The sequence below is a fragment of the Oncorhynchus mykiss genome, chromosome 29 (genome assembly GCF_057628025.1).
Source record: "Oncorhynchus mykiss isolate SJ-2025 chromosome 29, ASM5762802v1, whole genome shotgun sequence".
NCBI classification, from domain to species: domain Eukaryota; kingdom Metazoa; phylum Chordata; class Actinopteri; order Salmoniformes; family Salmonidae; genus Oncorhynchus; species Oncorhynchus mykiss.
Genome location: NC_143050.1, coordinates 29,700,407 through 29,719,922, shown reverse-complemented (window position 1 = coordinate 29,719,922; position 19,516 = coordinate 29,700,407). Strand labels below are relative to the sequence as shown.

The window sequence follows — 19,516 nt, the reverse complement described above, 5'->3', positions numbered from 1 at the left end:
AGGAAGGCCGTAAAAATTGTCAAAGACTCCAGCCACCCAAGTCATGGACTGTTCTCTCTGCTACCACACGGCAAGTGGTACCAGAGCGCCATGTCTTGGTCCAAGAGGCATCTAAACAGCTTCTACCCCCAAGCCATACGACTCCTGAACATCTAATCAAATGGCTACCCAGACTATTTGCATTGCCCCCCCCCCCCCCCGCCCTCTTTTATACCACTGCTACTCTCTGTTATCATCATCTATGCATAGTCACTTTAATAACTCTACCTACATGTACATATTACCTCAACTAACCGGTGCCCCCTCTCATTGACTCTGTACCAATACCCCCCTGTATATAGTCTCACTATTGTTATTTTACTGCTGCTCATTAATTACATGTTACTTTTATTTCTTATTCATTTACGTATTTTTTAAAACTGCATTGTTGGTTAGGGGCTCGTAAGTGAGCATTTCACTGTAAGGTATTTGGCGCATGTGGCTTATACAATTTGATTTGATTTGTAAGTAACAAGAACATTTCCCAGGACATAGACATATCTGATATGGGCAGAAAGCTTAAATTATTGTTAATATTACTGCACTGTCTAGTTTACAGTAGCTATTACAGTGAAAGAATAGCTTGCTATTGTTTGAGAGTGCACAGTTATGAACTTGAAAATGTATTAATAAACCAATTAGGCACATTTGGGCAGACATGATACAACATTTTGAACAGAAATACAATGGTGCATTGGATCAGTCTAACACGTTGCACATACACTGCTGCATTCTAGTGTCCAAAATCTAAATTGTGCCAAAGCTGGAATAATACAGAAGCCTTTCTCTTGCATTTCAAAGATCATACAAAAATATATTTTTTAAATTCTTTGTATTATCTTTTACTTGATCTAATGTATTATATTCTCCTACATTCATTTCACATTTCCACAAACTTCAAAGTATTTCCTTTCAAATGGTGTCAAGAATATGCATATCCTTGCTTCAGGTCCTGAGCTACAGGCAATTAGATTTGGGTATGTCATTTTAGGTGAAAATTGAAAAAAGGGTCCGATCCTATTAACTTGATTTTTGAATGACTACCTCATCTCTGTGCCCAACACATACAATTATCTATAAGGTCCCTCAATGGTGAAGTTATTCATTACAATTTGGATGGTCTATAAATACACCCAGTCACTACAAAAATAGAGACGTCCTTCCTAACTCCGTTGCCAGAGAAGCCAATGGTGATGGATGGATCAACAACATTGTAGTTACTCCACAATACTAATCTAAATGACAGAGTGAAACCAAGGAAGCCTGTATATAAAAAACATATTCCAAAACATGCATACTGTTTGCAATAAGGCACCAAAGTAAAACTTCAACATATGTGGCAACTTTATGTCCTGAATAAGTGTTATGTTTGGGGTAAACACAACACATCACTGAGTACCACTCTTCAGGGTGGTGGCTGCATCATGTTATGGGAATGCTTGTCATCAACAAGAACTAGGGAGTTTTTTTAATCATAAAAAGAAACGTAATAGAGCTAAGCACAAGCCAAATCCTAGAGGAAACCTGGTACAGTCTGCTTTCCAACAGACACTGGGAGACAAATGCACCTTTCAGCAGGACTATAACCTAAAACCTGAGGCCAAATATACACTGCCGTTGCTTACCAAGACAACATTGAATGTTTCTCAGTGGCCTAATTGAATCCCAATTTGTAATTCAACAAAATGTGGAAAAAGTCAAGGTTTTGAATACTTTCTGAAGGCACTGTATGTGTCTGTTTGTATACTAATGTGTGTGTATGATGTTGCAGGTGATGTCTCCTCTGTCTGAATCGATCCTGGCTGAGCGGATGGTCAGGGTTCTGGATGACAAAGTGAGTGTGACAGAGCTGGGAGTGCAGCTGGTGTCTGGCCTCTCTCTGTCCCTCCAGCTCAGCCCAGGGAGTAACCGGGCCATCGTCGCCATGGCTACCACACAGGAAGTCATGCAGAAACCCAAGCAGGTAACTAGCTGTAAAATAAAACCTGTATTAAACTTATTATGCAAAATATAGAACTTCCAATATAATACTTTTTCCAAAGAGCAAGCCCCAACACATTGTGCCATTCAGAAGCTGGGGCACTGCTAGAAAACTGTACCCTCAAAGCCCTTCATAGATATCGGGCAGGAAAATTATCAATTTCACAGTGTAACCTGGTGGTCTAGTAGCATATGTTTTGTCCCTGTGATTTCTGTGTGTGCGATTTAATGGTGTCCACAGCTCAGGCCTGTAGTACAGTGGCCACGCTGTGAGTCAGGCAGGGAGCACGCACACAGTTTAACAGCTCACACATTAGCCGGGCAGTATGCCCATTCAAAAACACTTCCCAAACTGTGAGCGGGGAAACCATTAGGCAGTTGTCCATACTTCATAGCCAGCATTATGACAGCCCTGTGCTGCCTTGGGGCCTGGTGAACCGCTAGCTTGACCCAGTCAATACTCAAGCTATTAGAATGGAGCTCGCGCACATGCCCATTTGTTTCTGTGATGGGCTGTGTTAATGTAAAATTCTGGGCTATGCATAATGTATTTCTCCTCAGAATATAGGCCAGGCCTCTTGCTCTAATCGTTCATATCAGTTTACAGCTCTCTGGATCTACGGTCACTGGACTGACTTGTGGTGGGGGTAATTACCCACATTGCGCCCTCTGGTGGCTATTGTAAACAGTGTTTATTATGCATCTACTGTATATTGATATTGATCTCCTGTGGTTAAATTGAGTTTCAAAGCATGATTTGATAGGACTGTGGTGTGTGGTACAATAGCCGAGCTAATTATAAAGAGATTAACAGAGGCAGTTCTTAGATACCAACAAAAAGATGGATTATCTAAAATGGCAACCCAACCGACGAAACACTGAGGCAGGAAATTAAATAACTGTAGAATTGTGAACCATTGGGTTGCTTGAGGATCCTTTGGAAAGATACAGAATCAGTTCTGCTCCTGATTTACCACCTACTATTATGCATTATCACAAGATCTATTTATGAGAGGGAATATTTGGAAATAAATTGGATTTCCGTTGTCCTCTCCTGATCCAGTCTCTGTGTTGTCTCTCCTTAGGAAGCACTGGTCAGCTGCTGGGTCCAGTTCAGTGATGGCTCAGTGACCCCTCTGGACCTCTTCGACCGCAGCGTCTACTCCCTGACTGTGACTTCATGGGACGAGAGAGTGGCGACTGTGCGCCGGACCCCCCAGTCAGCTTTTATGGTGGCGGAGGGCGAGGGTCAGGGGGCGCTGGTGAAGGCAGAACTGAGGATTTGTGAGGAGTGCCAGAAGTCCAAGAGAAAGAGCAAGCTGGTGGTGGGCAACGGGCTTCTCAGGGTCACTTTCCAGATGGGCAGCAGGCCCGATGGAGGGGACACTGGTGGGGGTGTTGCTGATGGTTCAGAGTCAGAGGGAGAGCCTAAGCCTGTTGTGACATTACCATGGGAGCCCACAGCAGTCGTGGCATCACAACGAGAGCCTGAGCATGTTGTGACCTCACCACAGATTCTAACTGAGGGGGGCGGAGACAGACGCTCGTTCAGGAGCACTGTGCCAGACCTCCAGGAGACCATCATGACTGATGTCACCACATCATCTAGCAGGGCTCAGGAAGTGGCTGGAGGTGGCATCTCTACCATCAGCACCACTACCACCAACACTGACAGTAGTACCACCACCATGGGCAAACCTGGCACTGACAAACCTCTGATGACTGGCAGACCTGGCAGGGATAGAACCCTGGGAAGAGGACAAGGGCTGAGGAGAGACTGGGGAAACCTGGTGGAAAACCCAAACCAGAAGAAAGAGATGCCCAAAGCAGAGGCACCACCCCAGAAAGAGCAGCCCAAGCCACCGCTGGTGGTGGAGAGTGACCTGGTGAGGACATTTAGAGCCATGTCAGACCTAGAGATCGGTATCTTCGCCCTGGTGGGGGTCTCCGTGGTGGCCATCCTGGCCTTCCTGCTAAACTGCACCTCCTATAACCTCTGCTTCCGGGTCCACAAGACCCCCATCCAGGGCAACCCAGATCCCAACAGCCCTAAGGAGCACAGGAATGACTGGGTGTCGCTGGGGACCACCACAGGTCCCCAAGTCTCCACCCTCAAGCGGGAGAACCACCGCTCAATGGAGTCCAACTGCAGCCTGCAAAGTCACAGCTCCATAGATACCCACCGGGCCCTGGAGAGCAGTCTGAGTATGAGTGCTATCCCAGAGAGGACAGCCACCCTGGGAAGGAGGACCAGCTCCCAGCAGGTTCCCGCCCTGGACCCCACTGCCCAGCGTTCAGCCACCCTCCTACCCAAGCCCACCTGCAGCGATCCCCTCCACTCCCCCACCAGCAAGAGGAACCAGGTCCAGTTCACCACCTTCACCACGCTGGACATTAAGCACCTGGCTGCCCTGAAGAGGAACGAAGTGGACTTTAACTGGCCCAGTCAGGCTGGGGGAGCTGGGGAGCCTCAGGGGCCCCTACCTGACATGCCATGGCCTGTAGTCAGACCCCTGGGTGAGCCAAAGTGAGATTCCACATGGGTTGTTTGTGTGCGTGTGTGTGTGTGCGTGTGTGTGCGTGCGTGCGTGCGTGCGTGCGTGCGTGCGCGCGTGCTCGCGTGTGTGTGTGTGTGTGTGTGTGTGTGTGTGCGTCTGCATGCATTTGTGTGTTCTGAACCTGTTTAAGTGTATAAACTGTGTAGGTAGAGTATACACATAATAGGTGTATGGACACTGTCATTCCATTATATCACACATATGTCACACATATTATATCACACACATTAACAATTTACACACATGACCAAATTACCAAATGAATGACCAGACCTCATTAATATGGGATGGTAAAAAATGTATATTTCTACAGATGATTGTTTACACTGTTTAAATGCAGTTTAATAATGTTTCATTTCCTTTCACTTTTATATATTTGTAAGACTCCTCCACAAAATAGCTTCAGATTTCACTTTGTACCAGTTGTTAGGGTAATTGCAATATGAAAGACAATATTGGTAGTTGGTTATATACTTTCCAGCCTTTGTATATTTGTATGATTCCTCAACAGAATAGTTTAAGAGTTTGTACAATTGGTCAGAGAAAATGCTAAATGTATGAATATTATTGGAAAATGATTTTATACAGACCACCCTTTTGAATGGACATTTATTCAAATTGTATGTGCTATGCAAACACAGTTCATGGTCATGTAGAGTTTGAATTGAATATTGGCACCAACTAAACAATGAAAATACCTCTGCTACAAGAATTGTCTTGGGGGAAAGAGTTCTTCCATTTGAAAAAAAAAAAAAAAAGTGTAATCTTGTCCTCAACACAGAGCAATACATTTTAAAAGAGAGGATTATTTCATGTGTAAATGAAGACGAATGGTGCTCTGTCTGTGCAATGATGTTTTGATGTTCAATTCCTATGAGATTAACCAATAAATGACTGAATGAAGGACCAAATGGATGGTTTGGGAGCAGAATTTCATCAGTATTGCCTTTTTATTTAAAATAATGTGATTATTTTTATATTCAAAACACATAATAATGGGTGAAGTTGTCCAAAATATACTTTGTTTATTACTATAAAAGACAATGGAAATTGTGAGATTCCCTGAGCTTTGGTTTGTCTCTGGATGTCAGGTGGCATACAGTACAATATGTCAGTGGCATCACAAGAGTAGGTCTTGCTGCAGAGGTCCCCTCCTCTATGTGGCCTGTGAAATGAAGGAACTTTTCACTCCACTTTGATACAAAGTGATTTTCAATACAGGTTAGGTGGGCATTTTCGCTAACTCTTTTCCTAACCTTAACCTGATCTCCTAACCTGCTACATTAATTATCCTAACCGGCTGCGTAAATTCTCCTAACCTGTTACGAAAAAGTCACTTTGCTATTGAATTGGCATAAAAAAGTGTTTCCCGTGAACTGAAGTCACCCACTGAATGAGGTCCATTTTGAGTGATAGGAGTAAGTGAGAGAGAGTGAATGAGTGAGTCAGAGAGAAAGAAGACAAGAGAGAGATCTCCCTTTTGCTTATTGTGATAGCGCCAACACACTTCTGAGGAAATGCTGTTTGATATCTTCTGCCGAGGCACACAAGTGATAACTCCCTGGCTCCCTCTCTATAGTGTAACCGTGGCGACACATCTCTAAATTACATTTCAACAGTAAAAAAAACCTGTACAAGCTTAAACTAACCCAGATAATCTGATGTGGTGATGCGCTGAACCTCAAACTGACAGCAGAGGATTTGACAGCATGTGTCATTTCCTTCTGCTGTAGAGGGGGATGGATTTGAAGTGTTGATAAAGGCCATTTAATACATTTTCCCAAAATTCTCTCCCTTTACACATCCAGCATGTTTGCTATGTGGGCAGACTCTCTCCCCTTCAGACAGTTTATCTTTCTTACAGGAGCTGGAGAGTTAAATACACTTTCACCTGCGACAGTTCCCGTGAATCTCTGCAGTGTTTCTGACCACAAAATGACTGTAATAATAGAGATTGACATCAACTGACATTAATGTGTAAAGGCAAATATAAAAAATACTGAATACTAATACTGAATATCAACTTTCAATATGTAGATCAGCTTTAGTATTGCAGATAGATTGTAGCTACCATCAATGTAATTGTCTGCATCATTTCTAATCGACAATATATTTTTTTGTAAATACACTACCGTTCAAAAGTTTGGCGTCACTTAGAAATTTCCTTGTTATCGAAAGAAAAAAAAATGTTGTCCATTAAAATAACTTTAAATTGATCAGATATACAATGTAGACAGCTAATCCAAGTTTATAATTTTAAAAAGCTAATTGATCATTAGAAAACCCTTCTGCAATTATGCTAGCACAGCTGAAAACTGTTGTTCTGATTAAAGAAGCAATAAAACTGGTCTTCTTTAGGCTAGTTGAGTATCTGGAGCATCAGCACTTTTGTGTTTTATTCTAGGCTCAAAATGGCCAGAAACAAATAACTTTCTTCTGAAACTCGTCATTCTATTATTGTTCATGAAATAGTACCCGCAAAACACCAGTATCAATGACAACAGTGAAGAGGCGACACCAGGATGCTAGCCTTCTAGGCAGAGTTGGGGAAAAAAAGCCATATCTCAGACTGGACAATAAAAATAAAAGATTAATATGGGCAAAAGAACACAGACACTGGACAGAGGAACTCTGCCTAGAAGGCCAGTATCCCGGAGTTGCCTTTTCACTGTTGACGTTAAGACTGGGGTTTTACGGGTACTATTTAATGAAGCTGCCAGTTGAGGAATTGTGAGGAGTCTGTTTCTCAAACTAGACAGTGTAATGTGCTTGTCCTCTCGCTCAGTTGTGCACTGGGGCCTCCCACTCCTCTATCTATTCTGGTTAGAGCCAGTTTGCGCTGTTCTGTGAAGGGAGTAGTACACAGCGTTGTACAGAACTTCAGCTTCTTGGCAATTTCTCACATGGAATAGCCTTCATTTCTAACACAATGTGCCATTGGAACACGGGAGTGATGGTTGCTGATAATGGGCCTCTGTACGCCTGTGTAGATATTCCATTAAAAATCTGCCGTTTCCAGATATTTTTTTTTAAACAAGCTAATCCAGCTACCATAGTCATTTACAAAATTAACAATGTCTACACTGCTTTTCTCTCAAAAACAAGTACATTTCTAAGTGAAACAGTAGTGTGTATAAATATATATACAGTACCAGTCAAAAGTTTGGACACCTACACACCTAGATTTTTCATTATTTGTACTATTTTCTACGTTGTAGAATAATAGTGAAGAACTATGAAATAACACATACAGTTTAGAGATCATTATTTATTTCAGCTTTAATTTCTTTCATCGCATTCTCAGTGGGTCAAAAGTTTACATACACTCAATTAGTATTTGGTAGCATTGCTTTTCAATTGTTTAACTTGGGTCAAACGTTTTGGGAAGCCTTCCACAAGCTTCCCCAATAAATTGGGTGAATTTTAGCCCATTCCTCCTGACAGAGCTGGTGTAACTGAGTCAGGTTTGCAGGCCTCCTTGCTCGCACACACTTTTTCAGTTCTGCCCACATATTTTCTACATGCTTGGGGTCATTATCCAATTGGAAGACCCATTTGCGACCAAGTTTTAACTTCCTGACTGATGTTGCTTCAATATATCCACATAATTTTCCTGCCTCATGATGCCATCTATTATGAAGTGCACTAGTCCCTCCTGGGATGGTGTTCTTCGACTTGCAAGCATCCCCCTTTTTCCTCCAAACATAACGATGGTCATTATTGCCAAACAGTTCTATTTCTGTTTCATCAGACCAGAGGACATTTCTCCAAAAAGTGCCATCTTTGTCCCCATGTGCAGTTACAAACTGTAGTCTGGCTTTTTTATGGCGGTTTTGGAGCAGTGGCTTCTTCCTTGCTGAGCGGCCTTTCAGCTTATGTCGATATAGGACTCGTTTTACTGTGGATATAGATACTTTTGTACCTGTTTCCTCCAGCATCTTCACACGGTCATTTGCTGTTGATCTGGGATTGACTTTCATTGTTCGCATCAAAGTATGTTCATCTCTCGGAGAGAGAACGTGTCTCCTTCCTGAGCGGTATGACGGCTGCGTGGTCCCAAGGTGTTTATACTTGTACTATTGTTTGTACAGATGAACGTGGTACCTTCAGGCGTTTGCAAATTGCTCCCAAGGATGAACCAGACTTGTGGAGGTCTACAATTTATTTTCTGTGGTCTTGGCTGACTTCTTTTGATTTTCCCATGATGTTAAGCAAAGAGGCACTGAGTTTGAAAGTAGGCCTTGAAACACATCCACAGGTACACCTCAAATGATGTAAATTAGCCTAGCAGAAGCTTCTAAAGCCATGACATCCTTTTCTGCAATTTTCCAAGCTGTTTAAAGGCACAGTCAACTGTGTGCAGAGAAGGTGAATGGATGATCTCAGCATGTGTGGTTCCCATCAGGACGCATGGAGTATGGAGGTGTGATGGTGTGGTGTGTGCTTTGCTGGTGACACTCTCTGCTGGTGATTTATTTCGATTTCAAGGCACACTTAACTAGCATGGCTACCACAGCATTCTGCAGTGATACGCCATCCCATCTAGTTTTGGCTTAGTGGGTCTATCATTTGTTTTTCAACAGGCCATTGACACAAAACACACTTCCAGGCTGTGTAAGGGCTATTTGACCAAGAAGAAGAGTGATGGTCCATAATTGCCTTACCTCAACCCAATTGAGATGGTTTGGGATGAGTTGGACCGCAGAGTGAAGGAAAAGCAGCCAATAAGTGCTCTGCATATGTGTGAAATCCTTCAAGACTGTTGGAAAAGCATTCCTCACGAAGCTGGTTGAGAGAATGCCAAGAGTGTGCAACACTGTCATCAAGGCAAAGGTTGGCTACTTTGAAGAATCTGACATTTAAAATATATTTTGATTTGTTTAACACTTTTTTGGTTACCACATGATTCCATATGTGTTATTTCATAGTTTTCATGTCTTCACTATTATTCTACAATGAAGAAAATAGTAAAAATAAAGAAAAACCCTTTGAATGAGTAGGTGTGTCCAAACTTTTGACCGGTACTGTATATCAATTTCTCCATTAGCTTGCCTTAAAAATCAGGCAAAAGTAAATAAAAAAAAACTGTCTGCTTACAATTTCAGAGTCTTAGGTTGAATAACATTTGATCTCTCTCAATCTTTTTTCACATATGGGCCATTTAAAATGTTCCCACTTTTCTACAATGTATAAAATAGTAAAAAATAAAGAGTTTTGACTCATTGTCACGACTCCGACCGAAGGTGGCTCCCCTTCCCGTTCGGGTGGCGCTCGGCGGTCGTCGTCTCCGGCCTACTAGCTGCCACTGATTCTTTCCTCCCCCTCCTTATGTGTTTATTGAGTACACCTGTTTTGAGTTGGGTATAATTAGTGAGGCTTTATTAGTCAGCCGGCCCGCCTTGTTCTCTGTGCGGGATTAATTATTGTGACCTTCTGTTTTGTGTAACTTGTGTGCACGTCTGTGGGTTACGTGTTTCCCATTTCGTGGGTTTTGCTGGACAGTTTAAGTCCCCTAGTTTGGGGCGTTTGTTTTGTTATACGCCCTCTGTTTTCGTGGGGTTGGCTTATGTTTGCCGTTTTGTGCATTAAAGTAGCACTACCCTGAACTATCTGCTTCCTGCGCCTGACTTTTCACCCACTACACTCAGAACGTTACACTCATACTGAATAGTGTACTTTATACTTGACATTTTATTTTCCCAAATCGGATAGGCATTTTCAAATGTACCCCAATGTATAAAAAGGAAAGGTAGTTGAGACATTTGTCTAGATAAAAAAGATTTGGGTTTGGCAAGCACTTTGCGTTTCCTGTTTGTCATTCATGAACAACATGGAGGAAGGACAATCTCCCTACATCTGCAGTATCATTACGGTGGCCCATTAATCTGGAGCATCAGCTTCCCTATTGACAGATTGAAGGGATTGGGGTCGTTATGTTGGGCTGGGATTAGTGTGCATTAGTGGACCCTCTCTATGGCACATGCCCTTTAATGTGGGCCAGAGAAGACAAGGTTGCTTACTTGTTGCTATGTTAACAACACTACCCTGGGTCATATTCATCACGCTCAATGGGGCAAATGCTGTCAAACTGAAATAGAGTAGGAGCGTGTCACGTCCTGACCTTAGTTCCTTTTTTTATGTCATTTTTTATGTCATGGGCATTCTATGTTTTGTTCTATGTTTGTATTTCTATGTGTTTGGCCTGGTATGGTTCCCAATCAGAGGCAGCTGTCAATCGTTGTCTCTGATTGAGAACCATACTTAGGCAGCCTGTTTTCACCCTTGAGTTGTGGGTAGTTATTTTCTGTTTAGTGTGAGTACCTGACAGAACTGTTGCGGTTTGTTCTACTTTTGTTTTTGTGTTCCGGTTATAATAAACAACATGGACACTTACCACGCTGCGCATTGGTCCGATATTTCCTATTCCTATTTCCTACTCCTCAGAAGAGGAGGAGAATCGTTAGAGCGCTCGTGTACTGGACAGGTTTGGATGGTGCCATCTCGTTTTGAATGGGACTCTGCTCCTGATTTTCTATACTAGATGGAATGTTATTCTAATATTGTCTTTTCTACTAATGATATACAGTGCCTCTAACCTTATGCTTGTTCTTTCATGTAGGCTACATTATTTAATTGAATCCTCTGATATGCTACTGTTGAAGGAAGTTTATATATGAGTGGTGTTAAATAGAAAGGATATTGCCCCAGATACTGTTTGAGTCTTCAGATGAATAAGAAAATTCACTACTAGTGAAGGGATGCAGTGTGCAATGGCAGTTCTGCCTGGTGCTTCATTAACTCACAAAAGGCAGGCATCAACAGATCTCCCTGGTGCACTTGCCGTAACACATCTCGCAGATCTCACTGATCAACAGTCTCCCATTTCACTCATTGATACGCAACGATAATGTCATTCTGTAAAGCAGGGCAGGTTAACTATGGAGCATGGTGAGGAAGAACACAAATGAAACAGTGGCAGATGAAAATAAACCAGGCCAGTAGAGCATAGTAGCCAAGTTGACAGACATCTGGAAAACAGAGGAAGGAAGAGAGAAAGCGAGAGGGAGAAGTTGGAAGCAAGAGAGAGAGGTTAGATATGGAGAGAGAGGACACAATAAAACGAGACGATTAAGCCCACAACAGCCTGTGTATAATGAGGTAGTCAGTCAAGCCTGTGATGAGGACCTGAGTGGGACCACACAGTCAATGCCCCAAGGGCCCCTGGGACAGACGCTCTCAGGTCAGGGGGCAGCTGGAGCAGAACAAACAAGGACATCCATTTTTCCTCTCTCTGCGGAACCCGAACCGGCCAATCAATACCCTAGCCTGAGGGGCTGGATTGTGACTGAAAATGTTTTTAGGGAGAGTGAGAGCTCTCACATGTATAGAACGTTTCTGAGGAAGAAGATCTAAACTGCTGGCAGAAACAGTGCATATTTGTTTTGTACCATAAATCACTCCATGATTAGTGTCTTCAGAAAGTATTCACACCCCTTGACTTTTTCCACATTTATGTTACAGCCTGAATTTAAAATGGATTACATTGAGATTTTCTGTCACTGACCTACACACAACAACCCATAATGTCAAAGTAGAATTATGTTTTTAGACTTTAGAAATGTCTTGAGTCAATAAGTATTCAAGACTAAATAAATGAGTCACAAAATAAGTTTCATGGACTTTGTGTGCAATAATAGTTTAACATTATTTTTAAATGACTCGTCTCTGTACCCCACACATACAATTGTATGTAAGGTCCCTCGGTCGAGCAGTGAATTTCAAACACAGATTCAGCCACAAAGACCAGGGAGGTATTAAAATGCCTCGCAAAGAAGTGCAGTTATTGGTAGAAATAAATAAATAAATACGCAGACATATCCCTTTGAGCATGGTGAAGTTATAAATTACACTTTAAATGGCGTAGCAATAAGCCCAGTCACCACAAAGATACAGGAGTCATTCCTAACCTCAGTTGCAAGGGAGAAGAAGGAAACCGCTCAGGGATTTCACCGTGAGGCCAACAGTTACAGAGTGTAACAGCTGTGATAGGACAAAACTGAGGATGGCCCAACAACATTGTAGTTATTCCACAATACTAACCTAAATGACAGAGTGAAAAGAAGGAAGCCTGTACAAAATAAAAAAAAATACAAAACATGCATCCTGTTGTGCAATCCAAGACTTGCTATAAAAAAGCAGGCAGACAGGCATCGAGGCATTCAGTTAGTGTTCAATTTGGTGTTTTATTAGGATCCCCATTAGCTGTTGCAAAAGCAGCAGCTACTCTTCCTGGGGTCCACACAAACCATGAAACATGACATAATACAGAACATTAAGAGACAAGAACAGCTCAACTACATCAATAAAAATGTAAAGGCACAGGTAGCCTACATATCAATACATACACACAAACTATCTAGGTCAAATAGGGGAGAGGAGGTGTGCCATAAGGTGTTGCTTTATCTGGGGGGTTTTTAATCCGGGGTTGCTATTCATTTGAGCAACATGAGATTGAAGTTCGAAGCAATAGTGTACACTTTCTTGAATTTGTTCTGCATTTGGGGATTGTGAAAAAACCACTGGTGGCAAGTGTGTGTGTGTGTGTGTCAGAGCTGTGTGTAAGTTGACTATGTAGACAATTTGGAATTTTCACACTGTTTCTTACAAATAGAAGAAGTGATAGTCAGTCTCTCCTCAACTCTTAGCCAAGGGAGACTGGCATGTATAGTATTTATATCAGCCCTCTGATTAGAATGAAGAGCAAAACGTGCCGCTCTCTTCTGGTCCAGCTGCAGATTAACTAGGTCTTTCCTTGCAGCACTCGACCAAACGACTGGACAATAATCAAGATAAGACAAAACTAGAGCCTGCAGGACTTGCTTTTTGGAGTGTGGTCTCAAAAACACAGAGCATCTCTTTATTACAGACAGACCTCTCCCCATTTTACAAACATTGAATATATGTGACCCGATTCAGGAAACTAGGCATATGTCGCAAGTCCCGACTTCACAGGAGAACTGTTTGAACGTAAAAAATATTGTTTTATCAAAATGCGTTTTTTTTGGCAGAAATGCCTTCTCGAACATGTGAACTTTCATGTGCCTTAATATCAGAATTGTATGCCATCTGTAAATATGATATATTTTTTTTAATTACGAGCCTAGTTGGTTTAGGCACAGAAAAAGGGAGCAACCTTCCCGATAGCCATGATTGGCTGAGACAATGAGTGGGCTGGACATGTCGAGAGATGAGTTTGGATTGGTCTACCATATAGCATGCGTCTGTCTATTGGAGCTGGTCAGTATGTTTAGGTAAACGCATCAAACGCGGCTTTAAAAAACATGTGTTGTGTAGTAAAACTACATAAACCTAATGTCAAGTTAAAGTGTACACTTAGCTAGCTAACGTTAGCTGGCTGGCTCGCTAGCTAACGTTATGTGTATGCTCTCCACTTTCTGGAGGACCGAGTTTTGAAATCAGTGGAATTCAAGTATGATAGCTAAGGAGATGGAGAAAACACCAGTCTGGAATACATCATCAAACTAAGGCAACCATGCATGGCATCAGACAGGAGACGTGTCCAACCATGATGTATACTGGTAAAATGTTCAGATATTATACATTTAGAAGCCTCTTGGACCTGTTTTGCAAGGAGGAATGGGAAAAAATGTCAGTCTCTCGATGTGCAAAACTGATAGAGACCCCAAGCGACTTACAGCTGTAATCGCAGCAAAAGGTGGCACTACAAAGTATTAACTTAATGGGGGTTGAATAATTTTAAGGGGGCACGCCCAATTTTTCAGTTTTTGATTTGTTAAAAAAGTTTGAAATATCCAATAAATGTCGTTCCACTTCATGATTGTGTCCCACTTGTTGTTGATTCTTCACAAAAAAAATACAGTTTTATATCTTTATGTTTGAAGCCTGAAATGTGGCAAAAGGTCGCAAAGTTCAAGGGGGGCGAATACTTTCGCAAGGCACTGTATTATTTACATACTGACTGTTAGCACTTGGTGGCCTATAGCAACACCCCAAAAGAAGAGGCTTTAGATGTGCCAAGTGAACCTGCAACCAGAAGGCTTCAATAACACTTGACATAAGATCTTCTCTAAGCATTACAGGGATATGGCTCTAAATACATACAGCAACACCCCCCCACCCCCCCCCCCCCCCTCCTATAAGGACTGGCATATGTAAATCTTGGTGGGGCAAAGTCCCCCAAAAATGTTGGGATGCACGCCAGCAAAGCCACCACACAACACAACACTAAACAATACATTTTAAAAAACAATACATAAAACAATAATAATAATAATAATAGGATAAACATTGGATAAAAGTAGAGACTCAGAGCTACAAAATGGTATATACCATAAATTTGCATTTGAGGAAACAATGAGAAAGTAATTCTGTTTTGAATGTTGATCAACTTGTAAACTCACTTTTGAAAAACCGTCTTTCAATGTTTTGGTACTACTATTGGAGAGCCCTTCTTTGTCTACACCCATTGAACATTGTTCACATCATCTTAAGCCTTAGCCCCACCCATCTCTTTAAGGGCTGATCCAATCATTCTGTACTAACTTGCCAGCTACTTCCAGACATCTAGGAGAGAGAGAACAGCTCACTAAACATTACTCGCCCTATCCTATATCTGTGGTTTCGAGTTCAGAGCACACACTGGACCTCAGGCCAATAAGTAGGGTTGTTCCGAAAGCTCTGACCTCACAACTACAGTCAAGAACCCAAGCTAACTGGCTAACATTGGCTAGCTACTTCCAGACACATAATGAGCGAACACCCCACTCTGATCATTTTACTTGCCCTTGCAGAGCTGGTTAGGCTTTTTCATGTTATCCAGAGTGTTGGTGATTACCTTTGTTGATGACATTTACTTACACCGGACATATTCAACCAGTGTTCAAAAATGCATCAGTTATTCTACGCTCTGGCACACTAAGACAAGAGTATTTTGTTAATGTAGCTAGCTAACTAGCTAGGTAAACATTGAATCCCAACGCATGACGTAACATTAGTTAGCGAGCCAGCCAGCTAACATTAGCTACATAGCTAACAGTACACTTTAACTTGAAATTAAAATACTTGGAGTCTTTTGTTAAGACATGTAGCTAGCTACTGAAACAATGGACCATAATCACAACTCATGACGTTACTACCCTGCATGAATCTGCAGGTAGCTAACCAACCAGGTTCTATAGCTATAACTAGTCAAGCAAATGTGTCTGAGATACGAAGAATAAAATCATACACATAACATTAGCTAGGTAACAGTACAATTTAAATGAAACCACTTTCTGTCAAAACTAGAAACGTGTAATATCTGAAAATCTTACCAGTATACATCATGGTTGGAAGTGTCTCCTGTCTGATGCCTTAGTTTGACGATGTAATCCAGACTGGTGTTTTCGCCATCTCCTTAGCTATAATACTCGAATTCCACTGATTTCAAAACTCGGTCCTCCAAAAAGTGGAGAGCATACACATAACGTTAGCTTGCGAGCCAGTCAGCTAACGTTAGCTAGCTAACAGTACACTTTAACTTGACATTAGGTTTATGTAGTTTTACTATGCAATACATTTTTTTAAAGCCGCGTTAGACACGATTTAGCTAAACATACTGACAGGCTCCAATAGACAGACGCATGCTATATGGTAGACCAATCCAAAATCATCTCTCGGCATGTCCAGCCCACTCATTGTTTAAGCCAATCATTGCTAGCGGGAGGTTGCTCGCTTTTTCTGTGGCTAAACCAACTAGGCTCGTAATTTAACAATTGTATTCGTATTTACAGATGGCATACACGTTTGATATTAAGGCACATGAAAGTTCACATGTTTGAGAAAGCATTTTGAAAAAATAACATTTCCGTTCAAACAGTTCTCCTGTGAAGTCATGACTTGCAGCTCAAGTTACCTGAATAGGGTCACATATATAGTTACAGCAGTCCAAGATAGGAGAGTCAGACAACACACATGCAACAACATTACTCATACTTACTTCCGGTAATGGAGTTCTTGGTTCTGTGCGCGGGGCGGGTAGGGCACCATCATCATCCTCCTGAATCCCACTAACGATGGATGCAGAAGCTGGGGTCCTTGGGATATGTTACCTCCTCCTAACTGGAGGTCTTACCAATGCCTTGCCCAGCTCCTCGAGAAATATCTGTCTCATCTGGAGCTTCCCCCTGTTCCAATCTGGTTTCAACTCCATCCAGATGACAATCGCATTGTACGCCGTGATGTCCAAGATGTTGAAGAATATCACAAGTGGCCAGTGTAGGGTTCTTCTGTTGCAGCTGTAGCCAGTCACCAGCTTCTCTAAATTATCCATCCCTCCTTTTGTGGTATAGTAATCCATTATGATTTTTGGTTTTTGATGTTCCTGGCCAAAGATTTTCCTATCCCTATGCAGAGTACTCATGAGTACCACATTTTTGCCTTTCTTTGGCACATAGGACACTAGGGACGTGTCGGCCTTGAACACAAACATAGAGGAATTGATAGGCCTGTTATGTGTATCAACAGCTGAGATGGGAACTCTGGCTTGTAATTTTCGTACTGTTCCTACCATCTTCAGCTTCCTCTTGTGGAGCTCCTGTCCCAGCTTGTGCGAAGTAAAAAAGGTATATACTTGGCACAATGATTCCTTGCTGTCCCCAGTCCACCTGGCCGTGCTGCTGCTCCAGTTTAAACTGTTCTGCCTGTGGCTATGGAACCCTGACCTGTTCACCGGACGTGCTACCTGTCCCAGACCTGCTGTTTTCAACTCTCTAGAGACAGAAGGAGCGGTAGAGATACTCTTAATGATCGGCTATGAAAAGCCAACTGACATTTACTCCTGAGGTGCTGACTTGTTGCACCCTTGACAACTACTGTGATTATTATTATTTGACCATGCTGGTAATTTATGAACATTTGAACATCTTGGCCATGTTCTGTTATAATCTCCACCCGGCACAGCCAGAAGAGGACTGGCCACCCCTCATAGCCTGGTTCCTCTCTAGGTTTCTTCCTAGGTTTTGGACTTTCCAGGGAGTTTTTCCTAGCCACCGTGCTTCGACACCTGCATTGCTTGTTGTTTGGGGTTTTAGGCTGGGTTTCTGTACAGCACTTTGAGATATCAGCTGATGTAAGAAGGGCTATATAAATACATTTGATTTGATTTGATTTATTGCATGTGATGTTGTAGCCACATAGTCCCTGTGTCAAGTCCAGGACAACCCGCATCTCTTGGTTCACCTCAGGGGCTCCTCCGTCTGGCTTCCCCGTATACACTTGCAAGTTCCACGTATATGATGAAGCAGCATCACAGGCAGCCCAGATCTTGATTATTTTGTGGATTTAGATGGTATTTACTGCCTGAATGGGCAGCGTCCCTTAAATGGCATTAGCCGCTAATCAACAGTAGCGTTGGGCACAGGGTCATACAACAGGGAAAGACGGTCCACCTACTTGTCCCACACTGACCTGATTGCAGCTAGCTTGGCTCTCTGCCGCCGAGCTGGTTTGGTGTCTCGTTCATCAAACTGAATAATCCTTGAAACAATGTGGAAGTCTTCCAGAGAAATTGTTGCACAGAAAAGTTTCTGCATCCCACAGGGATTCTGTAGATTCCCCATTGGATCTGAAAACACCAGCAAGGATAAGATCGTGTGCATGTAATTGAGTGTGGTCCATCTCCAAAAACAAACCTTCCCTTCAAATGAGTGCAGTCCAGAATGATTTTCTGGATGGTGTCTGGGAGGAACAGTTCAAAAGTAGACTTTATGTCCTGCACATAAGTAACTGCTATCTGCATCCTTATCACAATGGCAGCAATGCGGGGTGGCTCATTCCTTGGGCAAGAAGACCATTCAATTACAAAAAAAAATGGACATCCATATTTCTCCTTCTGCAGGCTGCTGATGAGCTGTTTACTGATGGGCTGGTCCTGGGGCTGGCTGAGGGTCAATCTGTCAGGGGTGCGTAACTGGTGGCAGGGAAGTCAATCGCAGGAGAACAGAACTTGGTAAATAGCCAGAGCCTTTTAATATACATAACTACCGGCATACGAAAACAACAAACACATGGGCAAAAAAAAACGTGTCACACAAAGCACATGTACTTACAATAAACAATTCCTGACAAGGACATGGGGGAAACAGAGGGAACATATACAACATGTAATTAGGGAATTGCAACCAGGTGAGTGTGAAAACAAGACAAAACAAATGGAACATGAAAAATGGATCAGCGATGGCTAGAAGACCGGTGACATCGACCGCAGAACACTGCCCGAACAAGGAGAGGAACCGACTTCGGCAGAAGTCGTGACACAATCTCATCCTTTTCTACAACTCAGTGTCAGACTCCGAATTGTCAGATACATGATCCTCATATTCAGAAAATTCTTCATCTTCCAAAGTGGAAGACGCTCCTTCAACACTAACTTCTCTCTCTGCAAAAAAACATTTCCAAGGCCCTTTTTATCAGAGATAATTTTTGCCATACTAATTGATTGTGGTAAGGAGCCACACACGCAAAGCTATTTATTTGTTGTGTCCCTCCCCCAATTTTCATCTGTCTGGGGTAGAGTGTTGAAAAATACTGTTTTTTGTAAAGTTTTTTTTTTACAATGTATCAAAATAATGTATCGGAATAATGTATTGTAAAAACGTTGTGCAGGTTCAATATATTGTGTAGTTTCACACACTACAAAGGGTAAAGAGTGTGAGAAAAACAGGAGCCAGGCAGTCAGGCACGGAGACAGACAGGTTCTTGGTGTTATGTTGAAACAACAGGCCCAGGGAGGAGGAAGACAGAGTGATGGCACACATCAAACCCTTTTGTTAAATGTTTACTTGTTTTTACCTACACTTTTATTACACTCAGGTCCAGTGACCCGAACACCACATATGTAATATAAATGTGCAGGGGGG

General features: G+C 42.3%; 1 protein-coding gene across 1 annotated transcript in view; it reads left to right on the top strand.

The window, feature by feature from the left end:
* si:dkey-1d7.3 (transmembrane protein 132D) overlaps positions 1-5,488 on the top strand; it is a 50,289-nt gene extending 44,801 nt beyond the window's left edge. The window contains exons 8-9 of the mRNA XM_021590817.3: positions 1,811-2,002; positions 3,105-5,488. Of these exons, the coding sequence (XP_021446492.3) occupies positions 1,811-2,002; positions 3,105-4,550 (1,638 nt within the window). The 3' untranslated portion in view covers positions 4,551-5,488. The remainder of the gene's footprint in view (positions 1-1,810; positions 2,003-3,104) is intronic.
* The last annotated feature ends 14,028 nt before the right edge of the window (positions 5,489-19,516 follow it).